The sequence below is a fragment of the Leuresthes tenuis genome, unplaced genomic scaffold (assembly GCF_036924035.1).
Source record: "Leuresthes tenuis unplaced genomic scaffold, fLeuTen1.0.hap1 SCAF_19, whole genome shotgun sequence".
NCBI classification, from domain to species: Eukaryota; Metazoa; Chordata; class Actinopteri; order Atheriniformes; family Atherinopsidae; genus Leuresthes; species Leuresthes tenuis.
The window spans coordinates 2,010,526-2,033,508 of record NW_027325373.1 but is presented as its reverse complement, the minus strand read 5'-3'; the positions used below and the strand labels follow the sequence as shown (position 1 = coordinate 2,033,508).

General features: G+C 42.3%; 3 protein-coding genes across 3 annotated transcripts; 2 read left to right on the top strand and 1 right to left on the bottom strand.

Annotated features, from left to right (window-relative positions):
- Positions 1 to 4,605: 4,605 nt before the first annotated feature.
- Positions 4,606 to 9,336, bottom strand: dnajc25 (DnaJ (Hsp40) homolog, subfamily C, member 25). Its single transcript, XM_072372225.1, has 5 exons — positions 8,952 to 9,336; positions 7,208 to 7,360; positions 6,095 to 6,465; positions 5,921 to 6,020; positions 4,606 to 4,930 (listed from the first exon to the last, which is right to left on the bottom strand). Exons 1-5 carry the CDS (start codon positions 9,276 to 9,278, stop codon positions 4,808 to 4,810), a joined length of 1,074 nt encoding a protein of 357 aa, XP_072228326.1. The 5' UTR covers positions 9,279 to 9,336; the 3' UTR covers positions 4,606 to 4,807.
- Positions 9,337 to 11,144: 1,808 nt separating this feature from the next.
- LOC140277494 (GTPase IMAP family member 7-like) lies at positions 11,145 to 22,431 on the top strand. The gene is made up of 2 exons (XM_072372554.1): positions 11,145 to 11,189; positions 21,683 to 22,431. Exons 1-2 carry the CDS (start codon positions 11,162 to 11,164, stop codon positions 22,429 to 22,431), a joined length of 777 nt encoding a protein of 258 aa, XP_072228655.1. The 5' UTR covers positions 11,145 to 11,161.
- On the top strand, positions 11,255 to 12,061 carry LOC140277460 (GTPase IMAP family member 7-like). The gene has a single exon (XM_072372495.1). The coding sequence runs from the start codon at positions 11,255 to 11,257 to the stop codon at positions 12,059 to 12,061; it is 807 nt and encodes a 268-aa protein (XP_072228596.1).
- Positions 22,432 to 22,983: the final 552 nt, after the last annotated feature.

Genomic DNA, 22,983 nt, shown 5'->3' with positions numbered 1-22,983 from the left:
AAACGGGGACTGTCCCTGGAGAAGGTCTTGTTCCAAATTCTTTCAGACTTCCTCAGATTAAATGGGGAACTGCTACAAACTGCTTTCCTCTGGCCTCTCCAGAGCTTTTCTGCAGAGGCTGTGCTTGCCTGGACCACTCAAGCACAGCCACAGACTCCCTTTTAACCCCTTCAGTGTTACCTTTCCTGTTCTCACTGGTTCAGGCAGTGATTGAGCTTGGCTACGTTCATCCATCCCTCAGTTTTGACCATTTTGGCCCATTCCTCTTGCTGCTGAGAAGCACTCCTAAAGCATATTCTGCTTCTTCAAGAGCAAAAAAAGAATAATTTGTCTATCTTTAGCCACCCCTCATTCCTTTATATTTAGCTTCCAGAGCCAGATTTTCATTTGATCTTTCAGTTTTTATTTGAACATTGGCTGCTTTTTCAGTCCAGCCCTTGTACCTGACCCTTCTTTTTCTATTGAAGCCCCTCAGCACAGATTTATGAATCATTCAGGCATAAAAAGGCACCAAACTCAAGTAAATTGTACCGTTATGCATTCTGTTACTTGCAGCTTATTGCAGAGAGAAATATATATATATATATATACATACATATCTAGTTCCAATTGTAAAAAATGCCTGCGGTAACACAGTTTGACAGACATAAAACCATATTTTTGCTGGTTTTAGCTGTAACTTTGGCATATCTCAGCATGGTGTGCAGTGTGTCCTTGAAAAGAAGGAAGAAGCCAAAGAAACTACAGCGAATTCAAAGTACCTGAAAGTGGATAAATCCAGCAAAGAGCTGACACAGGACCTGAGAGATGCTTCCACACATTGAGTTGATCCATCTGCTGTTTGCCTGAGCTTCAACCAGAACTCTCCGTGGAAGGATGGCCGTCCTCAACCTCGACGGAGATGTGAAAGGTTCAGTTTTATTTATTTTTTATCCATAACATACAGGAAAGAAGTGCTAATAGAGCTCACATCTGCATTCATTATAACTGTGTATGGCTGTATTATTCTCAGTAGCAAGAAGAGTCAGAAATGAAGAAAGCTCAGCTAAATGAATGAGTTTCAGAGGGCTGTGCTCAACACAACAAAGAACCAAACCTTTAGCTGGTATCCAAAAAGTTCAGAATTACAGGGAATAAAAGGTTAAACTGAAGAAATATTCTTGTTTCTTCAGATTTTTGCAAATATTTCTGAAAACCCCTTTTTCACTTTGTTATTATGGGTTAGATTCCTGGAACTACTCTAAGTTAACTTTAGTTATCAATAGAAATGACACAAATTTGCATAATCAGCTGCCTTTTAACAGCACAGGTGGCGCTCAGCCTGACACACACGGCACAAAGCTTCCTGTAGAAATAACTGTTAGCAATGGCTTCTGCCATCAATCACAGCAGAAAACAGTGGCAGCAGTTACTGCTGCACACTTCAGTTTGAAGGATTAAGAGCGAACGGCTCCTGCATCACATCCTGAGATGAGTCAGAATATTTCAAGCCACAAATGATTTAAATAGCCAGACATTCAGCCACATCAGTCATCAGCAAAGGCCAGATGGTGACGGCTGATTGTGGCGAGACAAGTTGGTACTTAGCCAGTTTGTCCCTGAACAGTGACATTAACATAACATTAATATTTCTATCTAATCTATTTCTATTCCAGCATCCAAATGTTGTCCAGATGTTCACGGCAGCGACACTTTTCCATCCGATACTGTTCTGTGAAGAGAAGTGGGACGCATCAGCAGCAAACTGTGCAGTCGGATGCCTTTGAGGAAGCTTTAATGGGTCAAACCGTGTGAATATCAGAACAGATCTGATGTCGCATCTCTTCCCTGGAACAGACGCTTGAGTCGACAAAGATGTGAAACGTTCCAGCAACTTTTACAGCAGAAAAACCCAGAACTGTTCCTTTAAATGTGACCATTCAGAGCACTTTTAGCACCATTTTATACAGATTTCATTGAGGCCAGTTTGAAGCACGGCGGTGTGGTGCTCAGCACTGTCGCCTCACAGCAGGAGGGTTGCTGGTTTGATTCCCGGCTGGGGCCTTTTTGCATGTTCTCCCCGGTTACTCCGGCTTCCTCCCACCGCCCAAAACGTCAGGCTAACGGGTGACTCTAAATTGATGCGAGGAGTGAGTGTGGATGGTTGAGAGTCTCGTTTTGTCTCTGTGTGGCCCGGCGCCCTGCGATGGCCCGGCGCCCTGCGATGGCCTGGCGCCCTGCGATGGCCCGGCGCCCTGCGACGGCCCGGCGCCCTACGATGGCCCGGCGACCCGTGACGGCCCGGCGCCCTGCGATGGACTGGCGACCCGCGACGGCCCGGTGACCTACGATGGCCCGGCGCCCTGCGATGGCCCGGCGCCCTGCGATGGCCAGGCGCCCTGCGATGGCCAGGCGCCCTGCGATGGCCAGGCGCCCTGCGTTGGCCCGGCGGCCCGGCGCCCTGCGATGGCCCGGCGCCCTGCGATGGCCCGGCGCCCTGCGATGGCCCGGCGCCCTGCGATGGCCGGCGCCCTGCGATGGCCCGGCGCCCTGCGATGGCCGGCGCCCTGCGATGGCCGGCGCCCTGCGATGGCCAGGCGCCCTGCGTTGGCCCGGCGCCCTGCGATGGCCGGCGCCCTGCGTTGGCCCGGCGGCCCGGTGACCTACGATGGCCCGGCGACCTACGATGGCCCGGCGCCCTACGATGGCCCGGCGCCCTGCGATGGCCAGGCGCCCTGCGATGGCCCGGCGCCCTGCGATGGCCCGGCGACCCGCGACGGCCTGTCCAGGTGCACCGCGCCTCTCGCCCAATGACAGATAAGCTCCAGATAATTTAAGCAGCTATAGAAAATGGACGGATGGATAGTTTGATGCACAGTCAGACCTTCTAAATAACAGTTTTTTCTCTCTCCTTCATGCATTTCTGTAAGTTTTGTCTGAGGGTTCACGATATTTTCTAAGTTATACACTTTACTAATAGTCAGTTCTATGTCTTTATGTAGCATCTACATTATTTAGAGCTTAAAGGGACAATTATTTAACTGTGAAAATATAAGAAATGTTCAATCAAGTGCATGATTTATTCTGTAAGGATATTGTTGTAGTGTGGGACAATAACTGGATAAACGAGCTGTACGATACAACAGTGCATTCTGTGCATGAGTGTTAGCTAATGGGGGGGTGCTGCCACTGGTCTGTTTGCTCAATGATCTTTACGTAAATTCTTAGTGTTTGTTTTCTAAACTGGTTCGTTGTGTAGAAAAGGATAGAGAAGTATTAGACCGTTTACTTAAAGTATGACTTTAATGTTGCCTCCACACCAACAGACCAATGATATGAGAACAATAAATAACATAAAGTAAAATCAAATGATCTAAAATGTGGTAAACAATAAGCAGCCGGCTGAACTTCTTAAAAAGACGGAGCGGAAACCACAATGACAGAGCCCAAACGTCTGTTGTGCAACGTCCAGATCACCCACAGCTGCGACTTTGGCTTCCATTGAGCAGCTTGTGACTGGCTGCAAACACCAGAGAGGCGCTGGTTCTCTTCTTCTGCTGCCTTTGTGTCCCACAGAAGAGCTTCAACACAAGTGAGCTTTTAGTGTGAAACACTGAAGCATTTTCCAGCTAAAGAGAGCTCCAGTTTAGGCATTTTTCCTTTAATTAGCCCTCAGCTGATTTTTTTAAGTGAAATCTGAACACCAGGCTGCTCATTCTACCAGCACTCAAACCCGTTTGGTTTTAATCTTCTGACCTGTCTCTGTAACAAATAATGTAAAAAGAGCTGTAAAAAACAGGCAATTGGATGTCTTCCTGCATATCAGAAACTGCACAGGAGACAACTGCCTTCTTTTCCTCAGCTGTGGCATGAGATTGCACAGATTGCATAGTTTAGATTCTGATTGGGCTGATTTTCAGCAGCACTGAAGCTGGCAGGGACGCCACACCCCCACCTGACCGTGTTCCAGTGGGGAAACCGGAAGCCTTTGCTCCCTATTGTGCTCCCTGACCAGGCTAAATATGAGCAGCAATACGAGCTGAACCCGGCGTACGAACAGCATCGCCTCGAGTTGAGCGATAAAGGCTGGACAGCTCTATGTGTGGGACTAAAAGCAGGGCTAATAAATGCAAATTCCCCCTTTTTAATGTGTGGGGCCCCCATGTTGGATTTTTGAGGTTTCTGGGATTTTCTAAGCTGGAAATCCGACTTCAGGGAATTTTTCCAACTGAGAAATGGAGAGCACCATCAAACCGAGGGGAGATCAGATGCCAGATTAATACGACAACGTAGGACAGAGCGGGCTGGCTGGTTAGCATCCTACCGTCAGATATCTCACAGCTGCTATTTCTTCACATTTTCCTAAACATTTAAACCATCAATGCAGCAGTTAATCAGCCGAAGGGCCGTTTATGTGTTGCTGCCTCATCCAAGGACACTTTTGGCTGTTCAGGGGTCAGACTGGGCCTGCAATTACTTCCATTTCAGAAGAACTCTGGTATAAAAACTCACTGATCCGGTTGTTAAACTAGCAGGAGGAAAAAGAGGAAAAATGTGTAATAAAAGCAAATGACAGAATCAAAGTTGATGGAGGAAGAAAAAAAGGCATGGATTAAAAAATTAGTGAAAAATCTGTGGCCTCAGCTCACAGTTTATTTCTCTCGGTCGCTCCCTTTCTGAGCTCTGGTCCTTATGAAAATATCTCTCACTTTATAAACAGGCGTACGTAATCTTTCTGTACAGGTTCCTCCACACAGGACGGCGTGCGTTGACCGCTTTGTGTCGGCACTGAGGCAGATGTGTATGTGATGGATGGATCTTGGGACCGTCAGTCATCCATGAAGGTCAGCCGGCCCGGTCCTTCATTCTTCATCCAGCGGCGGTACCGCTTCATCCTCGGGTCGGTCGCCATCTTCACCTTCATCTCCTCCTCCTGCTCTTTTCTGTACACCTGAAACACACATCAGGAGTGTTCATCCATGGTGATTTACAGTCAACAGAGCCTCTTTTGCACCGTCGTAGTTCTGCTTTTAAAGGGGAACTCCGGTATTTTTATATCTTGACCTTATTTCTGGCATGAAATACTTTCGGATGAAGTGGTCCCAGTAGAGTGCCTGTGTAGAAATCCCTCCGTTAGTTCTCCTATAGCTGCAAGTAGCCACATAACAGCAGCTATGAGCTAACAGAGCTATAGCACACGTTCATTCATTCATTCTTCTTAAAGTATTGGTGAAATAAAGACAGATAATGCCTTATTTAGAGGCTGCATCCTCTAAGCCCCGTTCACTCCGTTATATGGATCTGTTCAGCAGAAGCGGGGCTAAAAGTATAATGACTTCAGTTTGTGTAACTTTCATTGAAAGAAAACTGAGGAAAAGGATAAGGAAGTGAAGAAGGACTCAGATAGGGCTGGGTACCGAACTACAGAGCCGAGCGGCATCATTCAAAGTCTCCACCTCTGGACTCGGCTTCATCTCAGAGCACCGAGGACGGTGCAGTGTGTGGGATTATAACAGGTAACGTTCAGCAAAATCCGGCAGTAATCTCAACATTAATGCAATTTAATACAGCAGAAAGCAGACATGTTGATGTTTCTGAAGGAAAACCGCTGAGTGAAAAGCATCCTCAGTGTGGAGGACAGAGTTAGACACCAACCTGTCACCTGTTTGCACTGGAAATTATCTGTTGTTCATTTTTTCTGTCAGAAAACTGCTTGGATTGGAAAAATAGACAACTTTATTAATCCCTTTGGGAGGTTCCCTCCAGGAAACTGAAATACTGATCTGAAAAATAAAACTGAAGATTTGTACTGATGTGTGATGTAATTTCCTTTTTGTTAGAGGTGATATTATAAAAGTGGCACAGAAAAAAGTGTCGTTCAGGAACCGGTATGGAAACATTTTGCCCTAGATTGAGATGAGCAGAATCTAATCGGACGTACCTCGTAGTTGTCTTTGATCCAGAGCTGTCTCTCCAGATAGGACTGCCTGGTCTCTTCCTCCAGACTGTCAAACTGGGACTGAGACAACTTCATGTACCTCCTGAGAAGTGAAAACGCAGAGATGAGAGTCAGAACTCGCACAGCCTCAGCACAGTGTGTGATGCACAGACAGACCTGATGAGGTAGAGCTTCTCCTGGTCGCCGTACTCCTCCCTGCAGATGGTGAAGCGGTAAATCCACGAGCCGTACCAGGCCAGGTAGCTGCTCAGGTAGTAGGGCAGCAGCACGATCTGACACAGCAGGATGTCTGACAGGTTGGGCTTCTGGTAGCTTCCTTTGATGTCAATGTTGTTTTTGATGATGTCGCGGATCACCTCCTCTTCCTGCTCCCGGATCTCCTCTTTGGAGCGGCGGTTCTTGCCCTTCTCCTTGGTGCGGTTGAGGAGGCCCTGCTGCTTGGCGATTTCCGTGGCCTGGATCCGGTACTTCGGGACTGTCACCAGATAGTTGATGGCCTTATTGTAGCTGTTGTTCCAGCTGTAGTACTAGAAGAGAGGCAGGAACAGATGAGTGTTAATGCAGGACTCTCTCAGTGGAGCTTAAGCTCATTTCTTTGGATATGCTGACTCAGGATGGTGCTACGCTGGTACCAGTTCCAGACTTCTGTGAGGCTCAAATGCTGTTCATTTGCTGATTAAATACAGAAAGAAAAACTTTCTCTCACTGCATCAACAGAGCAGCCACATTCATGAGTCACTCACAATCAGCAGGTAAAAACACGTCTGCGGTTACTACATCAGGACATATTTATCACCCATTTTAAGCACTTGTTTCTGAGTAATCTGAGAGGCGACATGAGCCAGTTTTGACAGAAGAACTCATTATTCATCGGCAGAAACAGCAGAATGTCTCAGAGCTGAAGCGTTGCAGCCATTCAATGGAGCTGAGCTGGTTCAGCTCAGTAAAGTAATAAAGCTGTAATAAAGCTGTAATAAAGCTGTAATAAAGCTACTCATTGGGTTTGTGTCATAGAAAGAAAGAAATAAACATAAATGACAGAAAACGTAGTCAGAAACTTTGGTCTGATTATGACATCATGTATCGATATTTATAAGCAGTATCTGTACAGATGTAAATGAATCCTAATGATACTCGTCCTGCTGACAGGAGAATATCACCAGACTGATTATTTCAACAACAAGCCTTACAACAAGGGGTGAGAAGTCTCAGGTTCAGTTTACTGACGGCTGTGGACACAGTCGGTGTGTAAAAAAGCTGCAGCCGCACCTGGATGATGGAGATGGCACAGATGGTGACCAGGATGACGACCCTGACGTCCACTTTGGGGGTGAGCTGTCTGCGGTAGTAGGCGTAGTAATGCTGGTAGTACTCCTCAGGATGGTCCAGCATGTAGTCATAGTCCCGCCTCGTCTCCTCATCCTGCCAATAAAGACCCCGCAGAATTAGAGCCGCATCGCTCTGTCCTCTCATCACACACATCCACTGGTGTGTGGAGGTAGTAGGAAGCACGTTTTGTATGGCTGTAAGCACCAAGCTAAAAGATACTGGCTGTTTAGTGTCTGAAACACAGAACTCACAGATGGCTTATCAGTGTGCTGAATTGCATGATGTCTGCTTGACTAATGAACACATGAACATGTTGAGCACTTTTTGTGTCCCTGCTGCCAGGAGCTGAGCCCTGCAGGCCGGTATTTCAGAGCTTCCAGTAGAGCCAATGGATGTCTAAGCAAACACTTCCTGTTTCGTGCACCTTTGAGTGACGACACCTTTCAGATTAGCTACTAATGCTCTGATTTTTCTTTGGAAATCTCTGCAAAATGGCAGCACTCGTCTCCCTGGCTTCACTTTTGCACAGCAGGACAATTCAAGGTAAACACAAGAAACTTGTGCTAAAGACAGAAACGGACCAGACTCAGTGAATAATTCCCTATGATCCCTAAATAGACCACTGAGCAGTGCTGACCAACGGGACAAAGTAGTGAAGCGTTTTCCATCCTCACATAAAGTCGACAAATGGAGCCACCCCCAAAATATTATGATGTAGTTTGACTCTTAACCTGGTAACACAACCATTATTAACTAATGCACAGAATCACACCCATCAAAGCTCCTTTTACTACTTTGGCCACATAAATATAAGAGCCGTTGGTTCGATTCCCACTCAAATTGATCTCGCCATTCAAAAGATGGTAAATGTGTGTATTTCCCTGTAAAAACTCATCTTAATCTCTTAAGAAACACGTAGCAGCCATTATAGTTTATAAATGATAAACTACTGTGTGATATTGTACCATAATACAGCTCAGCTCAGCCTTTCTGTGTAGATTAAAGAGAATCTAAAATGTTGTAGCAGTCCAAAAAAAACTAAAAAGCTTTGACTATGAGGGAGAAAACAAACAATAAAGTAAAGTGAAATGGTTTTGATGCATTTCTGTACCGATCAGGACTTAATTTTCACAAAGCATTAAATGAAAATGTGTTTTTAAGATGTGTAAGAACTACTCTTAAGCTTCCTTTGCAGGAGTTATATAAGGTCTGATTCTACAGCTTCCTCTAAATAACTGATGACGACGTGTCTGAACTCTGGGGAGATCTGATGGGGCTCTGATCTGAGGCGCTGTCACTCATTTATTTCTGAGTCTGCTGGGAACAAATTCAGCTGACCACCATGAAACTGGTCGAGGTACTGCCACGAGTGTGCAGAGCCGTCATCAAGGGAAAAATTACGCTTTATTAACACATTATTAGACACAGTTTCCTCGTGCTGGTGCCCTAAAAAGATAGAAAGTAGGAGTAAGAGAGAAAACATATATGTATAATAACCTGACTGAACCATAATGTAACCCAGGTCCAGACAGAAACATTGTGTAAGACAATGTGAACGCGCTCAGAAGTTAGTCATGAATAAAAAAAAAATGACTCACAAAATAGCAGCACAGTTGTTTCTAAAGCTAATAAAGTTCAAGAGTCAGAGTAAACAAAAACTTCTGGCCTGGAGACCATGACCGACCTTTAACGTCTCGTAAGCAGTCGCGATAAGCAGGAACTTCTTAGTAGCGGACTCCTCGTCGCCGGGCTCATCCTGTCTGTAGCGGTCCGGATGGTACCGGCGAGCCAGCTGCCGGTAAGCCCGTGCGATCTCCGCTTTTGAGGCCTCCCGGGTAACGCCGAGCACATCATAACACACCTGCGTACCGCAGTACAGACCCTCAACTAATCCCGTGACCACAGGCAGGAAAGACACGCAGAGAAGCAGCACCGCGAGCCGCCACCAAGACTTCACCGCCCGCGGACTTCCAGCGCCCACACTGCAGCTAGGGTCCGTGAACGCAGCCATCACCGCCTGCCTGCTCCCAGCAGAGCCAACTCTGGAGCCCAGGCTGCACCGTCGCACGCTGCTGACGTCATCCAGACGAGTCCGAGGAGAAGGATGACGAAGCAGCAAAGATAGTTTGTTCTAGGTGTCAATTAATGAATCCCTTTTATATTTTCTGTATTTCAATGCACTGTCAAATTTAGGTTGTATACATATATATAAGGAGTTTTCATTCAGGGGGAAAAAAAATCTAAATATATTTATTGAATCGTTTTGCAAAGACTATCACTCTGAATTACTTACAGCGTCAAAGTGTGGAGTTGTCTTTTGAATGAAAATAGCAAAACAGGGTGAAACTGAAATCTTTAAACCTCAAAAATACGTACAATCATAGTAATGGTAACATTAGTAATAGGTGTTTGAGCCTTCTTCTTTTACATTCAATCTTTGACTTCAGCTCGATTCAGCAACAGCAGCGCACTCTGTCGCCCCCTGCTGTTCAACGCCAAACCTGCTGCCAACGGAAAAAGGGAAATTATAATATTTTTGACCTTTCATAAAGACTCTTACGCATTCATGAAAAATCCAAGGGTTTTAGATTAATATAGAAATCTATATTAATCTAAAGCTTGTCAGTTTGGCTCACAATGAAGTTATTAAAACTGCAGAAATGGCTATCGAGGATTTCCTCTGAGGTGTGCAAGGCATAAGATTCATGTTGTTGGGAGAGAAACAGCTGCTTAATAGATGAAATTAGACAAAGAGATCACATGAAATGAGAAATTAGCTGTATGATTGTTTTGGGCATATATGGAACATACGAGATGTGTTGCTGCAACTGTTTGGGAATTGAGGTTATATGTATGAGCAGAGTGTGATTCAGCATAGAATCGTGTCTCGACTGTTCTGCACAATGATCACAGCATGAAGAGCTTAAAGAATGTTGTCTCCAGAAGGTCAAATTATATAAGACTCTTATGCTATTTGAAGAAAATTCTTTGGTCTTTGCCACTTGACAAAGAATAAAAACCTGCAGTCTCACAATCTAAACTGAGCAGACATTTAAAGAACTATTTTGCTCCATGATGAACTATAAATTCAGAGTTTAGGTTCTAATTGATCTCGTGTTACATTAAAAAAAGAAGCAAACTGAAGGTCAAGAACCCTCGTATGAACTTTCAATATTTATGATATACAATATGAGCAAATTTGTGTGGAAATTTCCAAATATTTTACAACTAAATTTCAGGGTTTAAATGGAATAGATTAAAACATTTTACAGATGTTGATTTCAAAATAAAAGAGTTCAAATGACTTGTGTGTTGAATGACTCCCCTTAGCAAAAAGTAGTTTATCCAAGTGTATACTTATTTTATGCTAAAACTGAGGCAGTATACTTGAAGTTTACTTTTTATAAACTATATTTTATAAACTTAAGAATAGTATAGTGAAGTATACTTGCCTTATACTTAAAAGTATAAAGACTAACTACATTAAAACTAAGACTTACACTTATACTTTAATACTAAAGCTTATATTTGTACTTTAGTATTCTTCTTACTTTTTAGCTTACTTTTTTTTTTTAATATCCCAATTTAGTCCGAAGAAGTATAAAATTAGTATTCTTTCTACTACACTAACAGTACATGGTCCCCTTCTATACTTATACTTATAATCAAGCATACTTAATAAAATTAACTTCCTACTATTTTTTGCTAAGGGGATCCTCATATAAAGCTTCTTTAGGAACAGACAGCAGGTGAGTCTTTGGATCTGAACTGTGCCAAAGTGAAACTGACTCTGATATAAACAGAAGGGTTAGATCCACCTTCTGGGTGGAGACTTTCACCTGAAAACACAAGCGACACTTTTTGTATTTTCATTCTTTGGAAAAGCGAGTCGAGATGGGAAGCCGCTCGTCCATTCCTGAAGGTGAATTTTAATATTAATATTAATATTTCAGTATTAATTCTGCAGTGTACAGCAGTACAGTGTTCATGAAAGAAAATGACAGTTCATTAGCTTTAAATACTTTTCTGTTTGTAGGCGATCCGCTGAGGATTGTGATGATTGGGAAAGTTGGAGTTGGGAAGAGTGCAGCTGCTAACACTATTGTGGGTAAAAAGTTTTTTAAGTCTTGCGCAAGTGCGCAGTCTGTGACAGAGCATTGTGAGAAAGAGCGGGTCAAATGTAACAGAAAGATTCATGTGGTGGATACTCCCGGCATTCTGGACACAACTAAAAGTCCAGAGAGCATAAAGAAAGAGATCGCAAAATGCATCCAGATGTCCAGCCCTGGGCCACATGTCTTCCTCTTGGTCCTTCAGATTGGAAGATTTACCAAAGAAGAAGAGAACTGCGTGGAAGCCCTGGAGAAGCTTTTTGGACCCGAGTCATCTCAGTACATGATTGTTCTGTTCACAAGAGGAGATGAGCTGAAGAAGAAAACCATACAGCAGTATGTACAAAACGGCCACCCCAAACTAGAAGAGTTGCTAAGCAGATGTGGAAACCGCTACCATGTCTTTGACAACAAGAAAAAGGACAGCGAACCTCAGGTGGTGGAGCTGATCAGAATGATTGATGGTATGGTGGCAACGAATGGGGGGAAATATTTCAGTGATGAAATGTTCGAGGAGGCAGAGAGGGTTCTGCAGGAGAAGGCAGATAGAGACACTGCAGAGAAGCAGGTTTACGACTTCTCCTTCATGGCTGAACTGAAGCAGAGAGTGATCTCGTTTCAGTCCGTTCTGGCTGCTCGCTCCCACAGTACCTCCTCCTTAAAAATCAGACCTAATTTTTGATCTAATCCCTTTATAAACTGGCTCTTCTAACACACTCTGTGAACTTTCAACTGAACGTTTTCTGGTTTCAGACATTTTAGGATTTATTGTTTGGATTCTTTTCTCTCTTCCAGAAGCCCTGAAAAGAAAAAGTGATGCAGTTAATTTTCCACTTTGTGATCAATATGTTTCCTCTTGATGTTATGACTTGTGAACAGGTGAAAAATAATTTTCTGATAAATACATTTCTGATCCTTTTAATCAATAGTAAACTGCTTCCATACATGAGTGCACTGGATGTTCATGAACAATAAAGTCTGACTGACATCATGTGACAAATAAAACAGAGTAAAACATTTATCTGGTTATAAAGTGCATTTTCTTATCTTTCTGCATCAACTTTATCAGTGTTGTTGCTACAAAACAAGCTGTAATAACACGACAAATATTAATAGAACAGATTATTTAGAGTTGATTTATATTTTAAAGTACTGCAATCATCCTTTTTATATTTCCCTAGCCTTAGAGTGAACTTTGATTTGTTTCAAGAAAAAAATTATTTAACCAGAGAACATATTGCAGAAGAGATAAATGGTCCGAACTCTGAACCTTAAACATATAAGGGATATAAACTTCTGCAACATACATTATGGTTTGTCACATGTTATAAATAGTTATAAATAAACGTTTCCGTGTTGCATTGTCTTTGAATCAAAGTTTGCAATCTTTGTTTGGATTCTTTTCTCTCTTCCAGAAGCCCTGAAAAGAAAAAGTAATGCAGTTAATTTTCCACTTACTGATCAATATGTTTCCTCTTGATGTTATGACTTGTGAACAGGTGAAAAATAAAATCAGCTAAACAGCTGCTTGCTGTCAGTTTCTTTCTCTTTGACCACACAATTTCACCCACAGCTCTGAACCTTAAACATAGAAGGGATATAAACTTCTGCAACATATATTATGCTTTTAAAAATTAAAGTATAAAAAGTTTTGAACAACAGTGATGCCACAATGAAAAACCTTGGATTATATGGACAGAAGGCAATAATACTTTAACACCTTCAGACATTTAGCTTGAGATCTGGTTGGAAAATCTATCTATAGCCACCTCTTCACAAACATTTCTAACATTTGGTGGATGTGTAAAAAAAGTACCCGGAGAGAACCAAACACGGGGAAACACATGCAACTCCACACAGAAAGGCCCGAGCCAGGATTTGTCCTCTTGCTGCTAACCAGTATATTGTCTCTGTGAAACATAACTGAATCAGTCAAAGGAATCTGACACAACACTATCAGCAATACAGCTGGAAAGATGCAACATAATTGTCTTTTATTCACATCAGAAAATCCACAATAGTAAACCTCAACAGGCCTTTTCAACTAAAGTTATTTAGTTATTATCTTTAGGTTTAACAAAGTAAACTGCAGCCCAAATAAATCCCATTCATACATATTCATCATGATGATTTTTAGCTTTTTGTGCAACTTAATTTCTGAACTGGTATAATTTTCTAAAACTTTTCCTATTTTTCACCTTTTCTTTTCCACATTGCTTCAGCAAACATTATTTGTATTTCTACATATCTGGTAATTTAAACAGATTCTTATTCAGATTCTGATGGTGGCCCAGTGTTCATGTCACAGATGAGACATCCAGAACAGTCTGTGCAACTCTATTTTTACCACCAGCACCATATGTTTACGTTTATGCATTTAGCTTTTATCCAAAGCAGATAGGGTAAGGGGGTCTTGCCTAAGGACCCCCACTGGAGACAGTACCTTTCATGCAGGAGATTTGAACCCAGATCTCCCACTACACTATCCAGCCAATATGCAGTCAAAATATCTGCCTCTCACACAAATATCTGTGCTGTAAATCAGTCACAGTTTATAATATCTGATGTTGCAGGATTCAGGTCATGCATTGGTACATTCTCTTCTTTTTTTTTAAGTCTCTGTTCCCCCTCTTGCACATCCCAGTAGATCCCAGGTTCCTCAAGAGAGGGCAAAACATGCTGAGATTGGTCTAAATGTGTTTACAGTTAGAATTTACCTGCAAGGAGGAAGGCGTTAATGTTTCATTAACATCGTTAACATGGAAACTTAGTTCTGAGAAACATGGCAGTCTGACCAAGGACACTGATAAAGCCAAATCTCCTGTACTGATGAAAATACATTGAAAAAACTGTGTGTAATAAAGTAACTATAATCTTCCGTGAACCATGTTTGTCCTTCACAGAGCTTTCCTTGATATATTATCTGTTTAATGATGGTTTAATGTTTAAACGATACACTCAGTGGATTGTTCTCTGTAAAACTGCCAGGCATTTAGGTAGATCTGTTGTTCCCCATGAGTGTGCCCTTCGGACAGTTATATATTGGTATTATAAAACATTATTGTCATAAAGCTGGCAAAATGCTAGATCTTATTTTCAAGAAACTGTGCCACAGAGGCCCTGTCTCTCACACCTCTGCATTTCTCTGACCACTATTTCATTCAGTCCAGAGTGAGTCTCCTGAGAAGACCATCTGCTTCTACCCCTATGGTTTCCTTCCACCACAACCTGTCGCCCACCCGCTTCTCCTCCCTTGTTGCCTCCGATCTTCGGACCTCCAACACATTCTCCTCCCTTGAGGTTAATGATGCCACGGACTCCATTTGTTCTACCCTGAGCTCATCTCTGGATAGTCTGTGTCCTCCCAGTCTCACCCCTGGCTTAATGATACCATCCAAGCGTTGTGCACCAATCTCAGAGCTGCAGAAATGAAGTGGCACAAGTCAAAAGATCCTGCAAATCAAGCTGAACTCCAGGCACTCTTGAATGAACCAAAATGAAGAAATGATAACTTTAAAAGGTATTTTTCTCTTCATTAAGTAACCAAAGCAGCAGTTCCATCACACCACACACATCTGATGAAATAATACATAACTTAAGGCATATTGTAAGGCTTTGTCTTTAATTCTCCTTTATTTTATGCAAGCACAGATGTTGAATGACATGGTACAAATTATTTTGTATCATTTATAATCTATTGTTCTGCATCATTCAGCAACATGAATCTTTTCAATAAATTTATGCTTTAAAACCTAAAAGAAACAGAAAAAGTCAAGATAAAAATCTCATTCTAACTTAGCTATATTACATTATGCTGGTAGTTTTGCAGCTTTTGAGGTGAGTTAGCCTTAAATTTTTGGGTTTTCTCTGGTAACCGATGTTCATATGTAAGGAAATAAGCGAGAAAATTTCTGAAGAAATTTTGATGGGTGCCAAGCTGCTGCCTGTCCACACAGAGACATATGAGTTAATATGCTGAGAGTTGAAGGTCAAATTAAAGGTCCACCATTATATGATCATAATCCAGTCTGAAATATGAGATTCTGGCTTGTTCTGGTGAAATCTGCCTGCTTTAGACACATAAGGCCCGGTTGATCTGTTCAGAATAATGGAAAACATATGAGTCAATGCGCGCTATCGCACGCATTTGTCTCATCAGGGGCTGGCATGAACCTATTAATCTGAACAGATTAATGGAAAACATGAGTTAGTGCGCGCTATCGCGCGCATTTGTCTAATCAGGGGCTGGCATGAACCTGTTAATCTGTTCTGAATAATGGAAATCTATGAGTTAAAGGCAGAATTTATGAGCCCTTCTGCTGCCCTGCTGCTGCCCTTCTGCTGCCCTTCTGCTGCCCTGCTCCTGCCTTGCATCTGCCCTGCTGCTGCCCTTCTGCTGCCCTTCTGCTGCCCTTCTGCTGCCCTTCTGCTGCTATGTTTACTCTGCCCTCATCAGCTATCTTGGCTCTGCCATCATCCGCCATCTTGGCTCTGGCTTCATCAGCTGTGATAGAACAGGGCAGCCATCTTGGGTGTGGTCAGCATTAGTTGCTATGGGCAACAGCTGTAACTTCCAACTGTCAACTGCCAAATCTGCACCTCACTTTGTCCCCTTAAAATCATGGGGTTTTCATACTGAGGCAGATATCTGGAACAAACGCTCGCTGTTCGAAAAGTAGAAGTCGTATCCGAATAATTCTTTCACCGTGAGTGCCAGAAGGGACGGGGGAAGCCAGCGGTGTCATTTTTATTCTTCTACCCCCCCGTGGCTCCTTTATTATGGCAGTTTTAAAATTATTTTTCCGACTGATTTCAGGGCTCGGCTGTTTTATAATGGGATGGAATGTTCCCTCTCTTCGCTCAGAGGTGATTTGTGAGAAATCTGTGAGGCCCAGCTCAATGACAGTCACATTGGGTGAAAGACAACTAAAATACCTACGTTTTGATGTATAATTTATCCAGATCAGGCAGATATTTTGGACGTGAGAGGCATTTGTTCGAGAAATTGCTTTTTAAAGATTTTTAGAGTGACAGTTAGAGTGTAACTGACATGAGACGACCTCCTCTGGACACCTAAAACGTAAACTGCCGTTGTGTCAAAGCTGTATAAGCTATTAACAAGCCCTTTACCACAGTTAAAGCTGAGTCTTTCCTGTCACACACAAACTTTGAATGATGTGTGTGTGACGCTGTATGGCTGAGTTCAGAGGCCTCCAATGTGAGGCAGTTTGGGCCTTCTCCATTCATTTTCCCATTGACAATTTGCCCGCTTTTTCCCATTTATCCGCTATTCCGCTCGAGTAATGAGAGAGAAAAGTAATAGCACACTTCTGCCCATCAGCGCGCACGCAGCCATGTGTTTTTTATTGTGGTCGGACCTTCGCTGCGGGACGAGTAGCGCGCCGAAAAACGGGCGGAAACGGAAAAAATAATAAGTATGAGCAATAGTAATATGTGTGCCCTGCCTTTGGCATTGGCACCCATAATGATAGTCCAGTATTAAAGCAGGTGATCATTAATTTTTTTGTTGCTTTTTTGATGAATTGAATGACTGAGATGAGATGATGGATTTTCTTTTGTAATTTTGCACTTTTAAGTCATTTTTCCACAATATACAAAAAATAAAAAAACTAAAGTGAAGACGAGCCCTTGAATGAGCAGACATACCCAAACCTCTGACTCGCACTGTGTTCCAGTGCAGGAAGCTTAGCTGAAACAGCACTGTGCAGCTGGTTTTGTTTTGGTATTGCCTTTGTAAATGTAGTCAATGAGCTCTTTAACATGTTGAGGCTCTTTGGAGTTATTCTTGAACAGATGGAAGCGATAGCTGCACATTTCAACAATGTGCTTGAGGTGAACCTCATTGTCGATATAAGCCCTCGGATCATCTTTCAGATCTTCTGCATGTGTCAGCAGAACAGTTGTGTGATGCCTGATCTCGCACTTTAGCTTTTTCTCCAACTTTTCTAATATTCCTCGCTCCCCATCTGTGAACCGACCCACCTGTATCACCAGCAAAACTGCATATCGACCTGACACCAGATATCTTTTACACTCCTCTATATGTCGCTCAGGATCCTCAATAAGATCACTAAAGAAGTCCGGAGTGTCAACCACCATAACCTGAGCTCCATATAGTTTTGCTTTTATGGCCTCACACTGTCGGGTCACTGGTACAGAATGAGCTTCAGATTTAAACAACTCTTTTGGATGGTGACTCTTGGATTTTCCAGCAGCCAGGATGGTGTTTCCAGATGCACTCTTTCCAGTCCCAGTTAGTCCCAGCAGGATGATGTTAAATATCTCACCTGGAACTGCGCTGGCACCGTTTCCTGCAGGATCCAGAAGGCAAATACAGTATTTCAATGTTTTCAACAAACTTTTTCTGATGTTAGCAACCCTTTTTTGACTATTTCTATCCTTTTTTGCCTCTGAATGATTTCTAATAAAAGAGTTGTGTCTTTTATTTAAGTCTTACTTGTTGTATTTATCTCCGGAAACATATCAATGTGTCGATGAGTTTCTGTGTTTGCAGGTGGAGCAAAACTTTGTTGATGAGAGGCTGGCCTGATATGCTGGGAGCCTGTGAAAAGGTGTTCATCTTTAGATCTTTCTTCATCTCATTCAGCTAATTCAGTGCATAAGTTTCAGGGTATTATTCTTATTGTTATCATCATTGTTGTGACATGAGATAAAAAGTTTATCAAAGTTTGCAGTATCTCACCTGGAACTGCGCTGGCACCGTTTCCTGCAGGATCCAGAAGGCAAATACAGTATTTCAATGTTTTCAGCAACTTTTTCTGATGTTAGCAACCCTTTTTTGTCTATTTCTACCCTATTTTTGCCTATTTCTACCCTTTTTTGCCTATTTCTACCCTATTTTTGCCTATTTCTACCCTTTTTTGCCTCTGAATGATTTCTAATAAAAGAGTTGTGTCTTTTATTTAAGTCTTACTTGTTGTATTGATCTCCGGAAACATACCAATGTGTCGATGAGTTTCTGTGTTTGCAGGTGCAGCAACACTTTGTTGACGAGAGGCTGGCCTGATATGCTGGGAGCCTGTGAAAAGGTGTTCATCTTTAGATCTTTCCTCATCTCATTCAGCTAATTCAGTGCATCTGTTTCTGGGTAATATTATTATTATTATCATTATTGTTGTGACACGAGATAAAAAGTTTATCAAAGTTTGCAGCATTTTTAAGAATCAATGATAATAAAGACTTACCTGCTGTTGTACCGCGATATGAAGGACGTTCATTTGTCCAACATGCATCTCTGTAAGAACTGTATAAGAAGAATATCAGAGTTATCCAATCAAGGTTCCATCTTGCTTTTTGGGTTAGCTTTTGTATATAATTTTTGCAAGTATACTGTCTTATTCACTGTTAAATCGAGTCTTTAATTGTTGTCTTTAATGCTTTTGACACAGATGTTGTTAAATATTCCCTGAAAAGTGTACCTCCTTGTAATGAAGCCTGTGTGTAAGTTCAATAAGGGAGATCTATTCATTCATGTCTGCCGTCATTCTCTGGTGTTTGGGCTTCTTTTCCTTCTATGTTTCTCTTCTGTTCTGTCAGTCTCCCCCCCGCCTCCTCCCCATCTACATCTCATCAGGAGTTACTGCAACCTCCTGTCTCTGCTCATCTACCTCCAGCATCCAGACTCCTTTGGGTCGTTTTCAACGCCCCTTCATTTGGTGACTGAGCAAATAATGTGCTGATGTCACAGAATTAGAGCAGTGATGACAGCTGGCCCAGACTATTAACACCTTTAACAATTAGAACTGAAATAAGGTGGAACTTCTGTTCTGTGTGTAATAAAAGCTTTTTTGGAGATAAACATCTTTACCTTTGCTTGTTCAAACTTCTCCTTCTCCTTTCGACCACATCTCTGCTGTAATTGGTATAATCGTAGGGGAATTGCTCAAGATATGAACACCATTGTTTACATGTAGAGCTCAGATTTTCACTGGCAGTTGCAAACTTGATGTTCAGTTGTTTTTCCAGATGAGTGAGAGCTTGGAGGTCCTCAATGCTGGGAAACAGTACAACCAAGTTTGATGTGAATCTTTTTCCAAAGTGACCTCTAAGTTTCTTTATTTGATCTTTAATTTGAGCCTTTTCAGTGTGCTCTGCATCTATTGCCAGTATGAACAGATGGGGGCCAGGATGAGACAGTGCCATGCAGTCAATGATCTGCTGGTCTGGGTGCAAACAATCCTCCTCTAAGATATCACCGGTGCAGACAACTTTGAATGTCTCGTTTTCTCCCAGGGAAACGTCATCTGTTTTTTTGACAAAGGTGTTCACAGGTTGGTGAAGGTGGTGATTGAGGATCATTACCCCGATGAGCTCCTTGAAATGAGCTTTCTTTCCAAACAGAGTGATGATGAACTTACTGTCACAGATTTCCATTGTTTCTGTAAAAAAAAAAAAAACAGAAGCATACAGTTTTTACACGGTTTTAGGCAACAATTTAGAAACAAAGTGGTTGTTGCTTTGACCTTAAAGGGTGGCAACACCCATTCCGACATTCAAACATCCCACCATTCCGACAAGGAAATGTGCGTTACTCAACAGGCGAGTCCCTTCTTTCTGTTCATGCAATTTATATGTTTAACTCATGTTTACAGATAAGCGTTATTAAAAACACAAAGTCTAGGCAACTGGAGGAGGAGAAGCAGTCCGCGGTGGTTTTCAATCACACACTCCAATGCCACTTGTTTCAACTTCCGAAAATTTAATCCAGGAAAAAAAGGCTTACAAACATGGACCGAAGCGGCTCCATAACACGCACAAGAATCCAAAAGAAACGAAAGTTAACTAAAAGAAAGCAAATAAACAGCATGAAGTGGTCAAAATTGGTTTTACGCATGCCTCTGTGCGTCTGGCACATGCGTCTTCGGGCTCTCCCACGTTGGTTTGTGGATGAAAGCTATATGTTCAGCTGTAATGTCATGTAAAAACAATCTCTACATGACATTTACTCCCAGGTGTGACCAGTTAGGTCCTTAAGATATCAACAGGCTGTTTAAAGCCTTGCGCAACGGCTGTGTTTGTGCCAAATGCGCAAAACCCATCCGCGCTTCCCAACATTGGAGCGAGTATTCATAAATCACGTGAATAACATGAATAAACGTTTTTACTGCATTTTGTTGTGTTTTATACGTTCTATGCTGTCATTTCTCTCCTCTCCTATTGACAAGGCAAGGCAGAGTGCTCGCAACTGTGTCCTGTGCAGTAGCCGTGATATCTGTAACTGCAATTATTACTTTTGCATATGATGACAGCGTGCAAAAGACTCACGGGCTCTGTGGAGAGCTCCGCTCCAGCTGGCTGCTGTGACAGCTCACTGACACTGTATTTCTGCTTAATCAGTTTCAGTCTCGCCAGAGTTACATTCATATATGTATTTTTATATTTGAAATTTCAGGGGATTTTGATAATAGATTATTAAAGTTTGTTTGCGAGGCTGTGGCCTCTGTATGTGCAGAGTTTGTGCGCCAAACTTTAGGGCGTATTTGCGCCGGCACATCATTAGTGCAAAATGTTTTGGGTAAAAAATAGGCTATTAAAATGAACTGTCGGAATGGCGGTATGTAAAAAAAAAAACATACCGCCATTCCGACCATAGGAGGAAAAAAGTGTCGGAATGGCGGGACGTTTAATAAAAAATTAAGTGTCGCCATTCCGACAATTGGAGACCCATGTCGGAATGGCGAGATGTCGGAATGGCAGCATGTAACCGACGTTAAAACATGTAGGCCAGCCAGTGCAATGGTTAAGAATGCGGGCTTAACGACAGTGGACCCTTTCACTGCCATGGAAACACAGACATCAATCGACTGAACCAACAGATTGTGCGAGAAGTCCCAGTTTTGTTTTTGCAAACTTAAAAACCTGCAGTCTCACAATCTAAACTGAGCAGACATTTAAAGAACTATTTTGCTAAAACATTTTACAGATGTTGATTTTAAAATAAAAGACTTGAAATGACTTACGTCTTTAGGAACAGACAGCAGGTGAGTCTTTGGATCTGAACTGTGCCAAAGTGAAACTGACTCTGATATAAACAGAAGGGTTAGATCCACCTTCTGGGTGGAGACTTTCACCTGAAAACACAAGCGACACTTTTTGTATTTTCATTCTTTGGAAAAGCGAGTCGAGATGGGATGCTGCTCGTCCATTCCTGAAGGTGAATTTTAATATTAATATTTCAGTATTAATTCTGCAGTGTACAGCAGTACAGTGTTCATGAAAGAAAATGACAGTTCATTAGCTTTAAATACTTTTCTGTTTGTAGGCGATCCGCTGAGGATTGTGATGATTGGGAAAACTGGAGTTGGGAAAAGTGCAGCTGCTAACACTATTGCGGGTAAAAAGTTTTTTAAGTCTTGCGCAAGTGCGCAGTCTGTGACAGAGACTTGTGAGAAAGAGCGGGTCAAATGTAACAGAAAGATTCATGTGGTGGATACTCCCGGCATTCTGGACACAACTAAAAATGCAGAGAGCATAAAGAAAGAGATCGCAAAATGCATCCAGATGTCCAGCCCTGGGCCACATGTCTTCCTCTTGGTCCTTCAGATTGGAAGATTTACCAAAGAAGAAGAGAACTGCGTGGAAGCCCTGGAGAAGCTTTTTGGACCCGAGTCATCTCAGTACATGATTGTTCTGTTCACAAGAGGAGATGAGCTGAAGAAGAAAACCATACAGCAGTATGTACAAAAGGGCCACCCCAAACTTCAACAGCTGATAAAGAGATGTGGAAGCCGCTACCATGTGTTCAACAACAAGAAAAGGTGCAAAAGACCTCAAGTGGCTGAGCTGATCAGAATGATCGATTGTATGGTGGCAGCGAATCGGGGGAAATATTTCAGTGATGAAATGTTCGAGGAGGCTGAGAGGGTTCTGCAGGAGAAGACAGATAGAGACACTGCAGAGAGGCAGGTTCACGACTTCTCCTTCATGGCTGAACTGAAGCAGAGAGTGATCCTGTTTCAGTCCGTTCTGGCTGCTCCTTCACAGCGCCTCCAACTCCGACATCAGACCTAATTTTTGATCTAATCCCTTTACAAACTGGCTCTTCTAACACAGAACCTCTCATTTAATGAGGAAAAACTGTAAGTTTATATAAGGGTACTGACAGCTTCTCAAACAGAACTTGACGCTCTTCTCTGTGAACTTTCAACTGAACGTTTTCTGGTTTCAGACATTTTAGGATTTATTGTTTGGATTCTTTTCTCTCTTCCAGAAGCCCTGAAAAGTGATGCAGTTAATTTTCCACTTTGTGATCAATATGTTTCCTCTTGATGTTATGACTTGTGAACAGGTGAAAAATAATTTTCTGATAAATACATTTCTGATCCTTTTAATCAATAGTAAACTGCTTCCATGCATGAGTGCACTGGATGTTCATGAACAATAAAGTCTCATGTGACAAATAAAACAGAGTAAAACATTTATCTGGTTATAAAGTGCATTTTCTTATCTTTCTGCATCAACTTTATCAGTGTTGTTGCTACAAAACAAGCTGTAATAACACGGCACATATTAATAGAACAGATTATTTAGAGTTGATTTATATTTTAAAGTACTGCAATCATC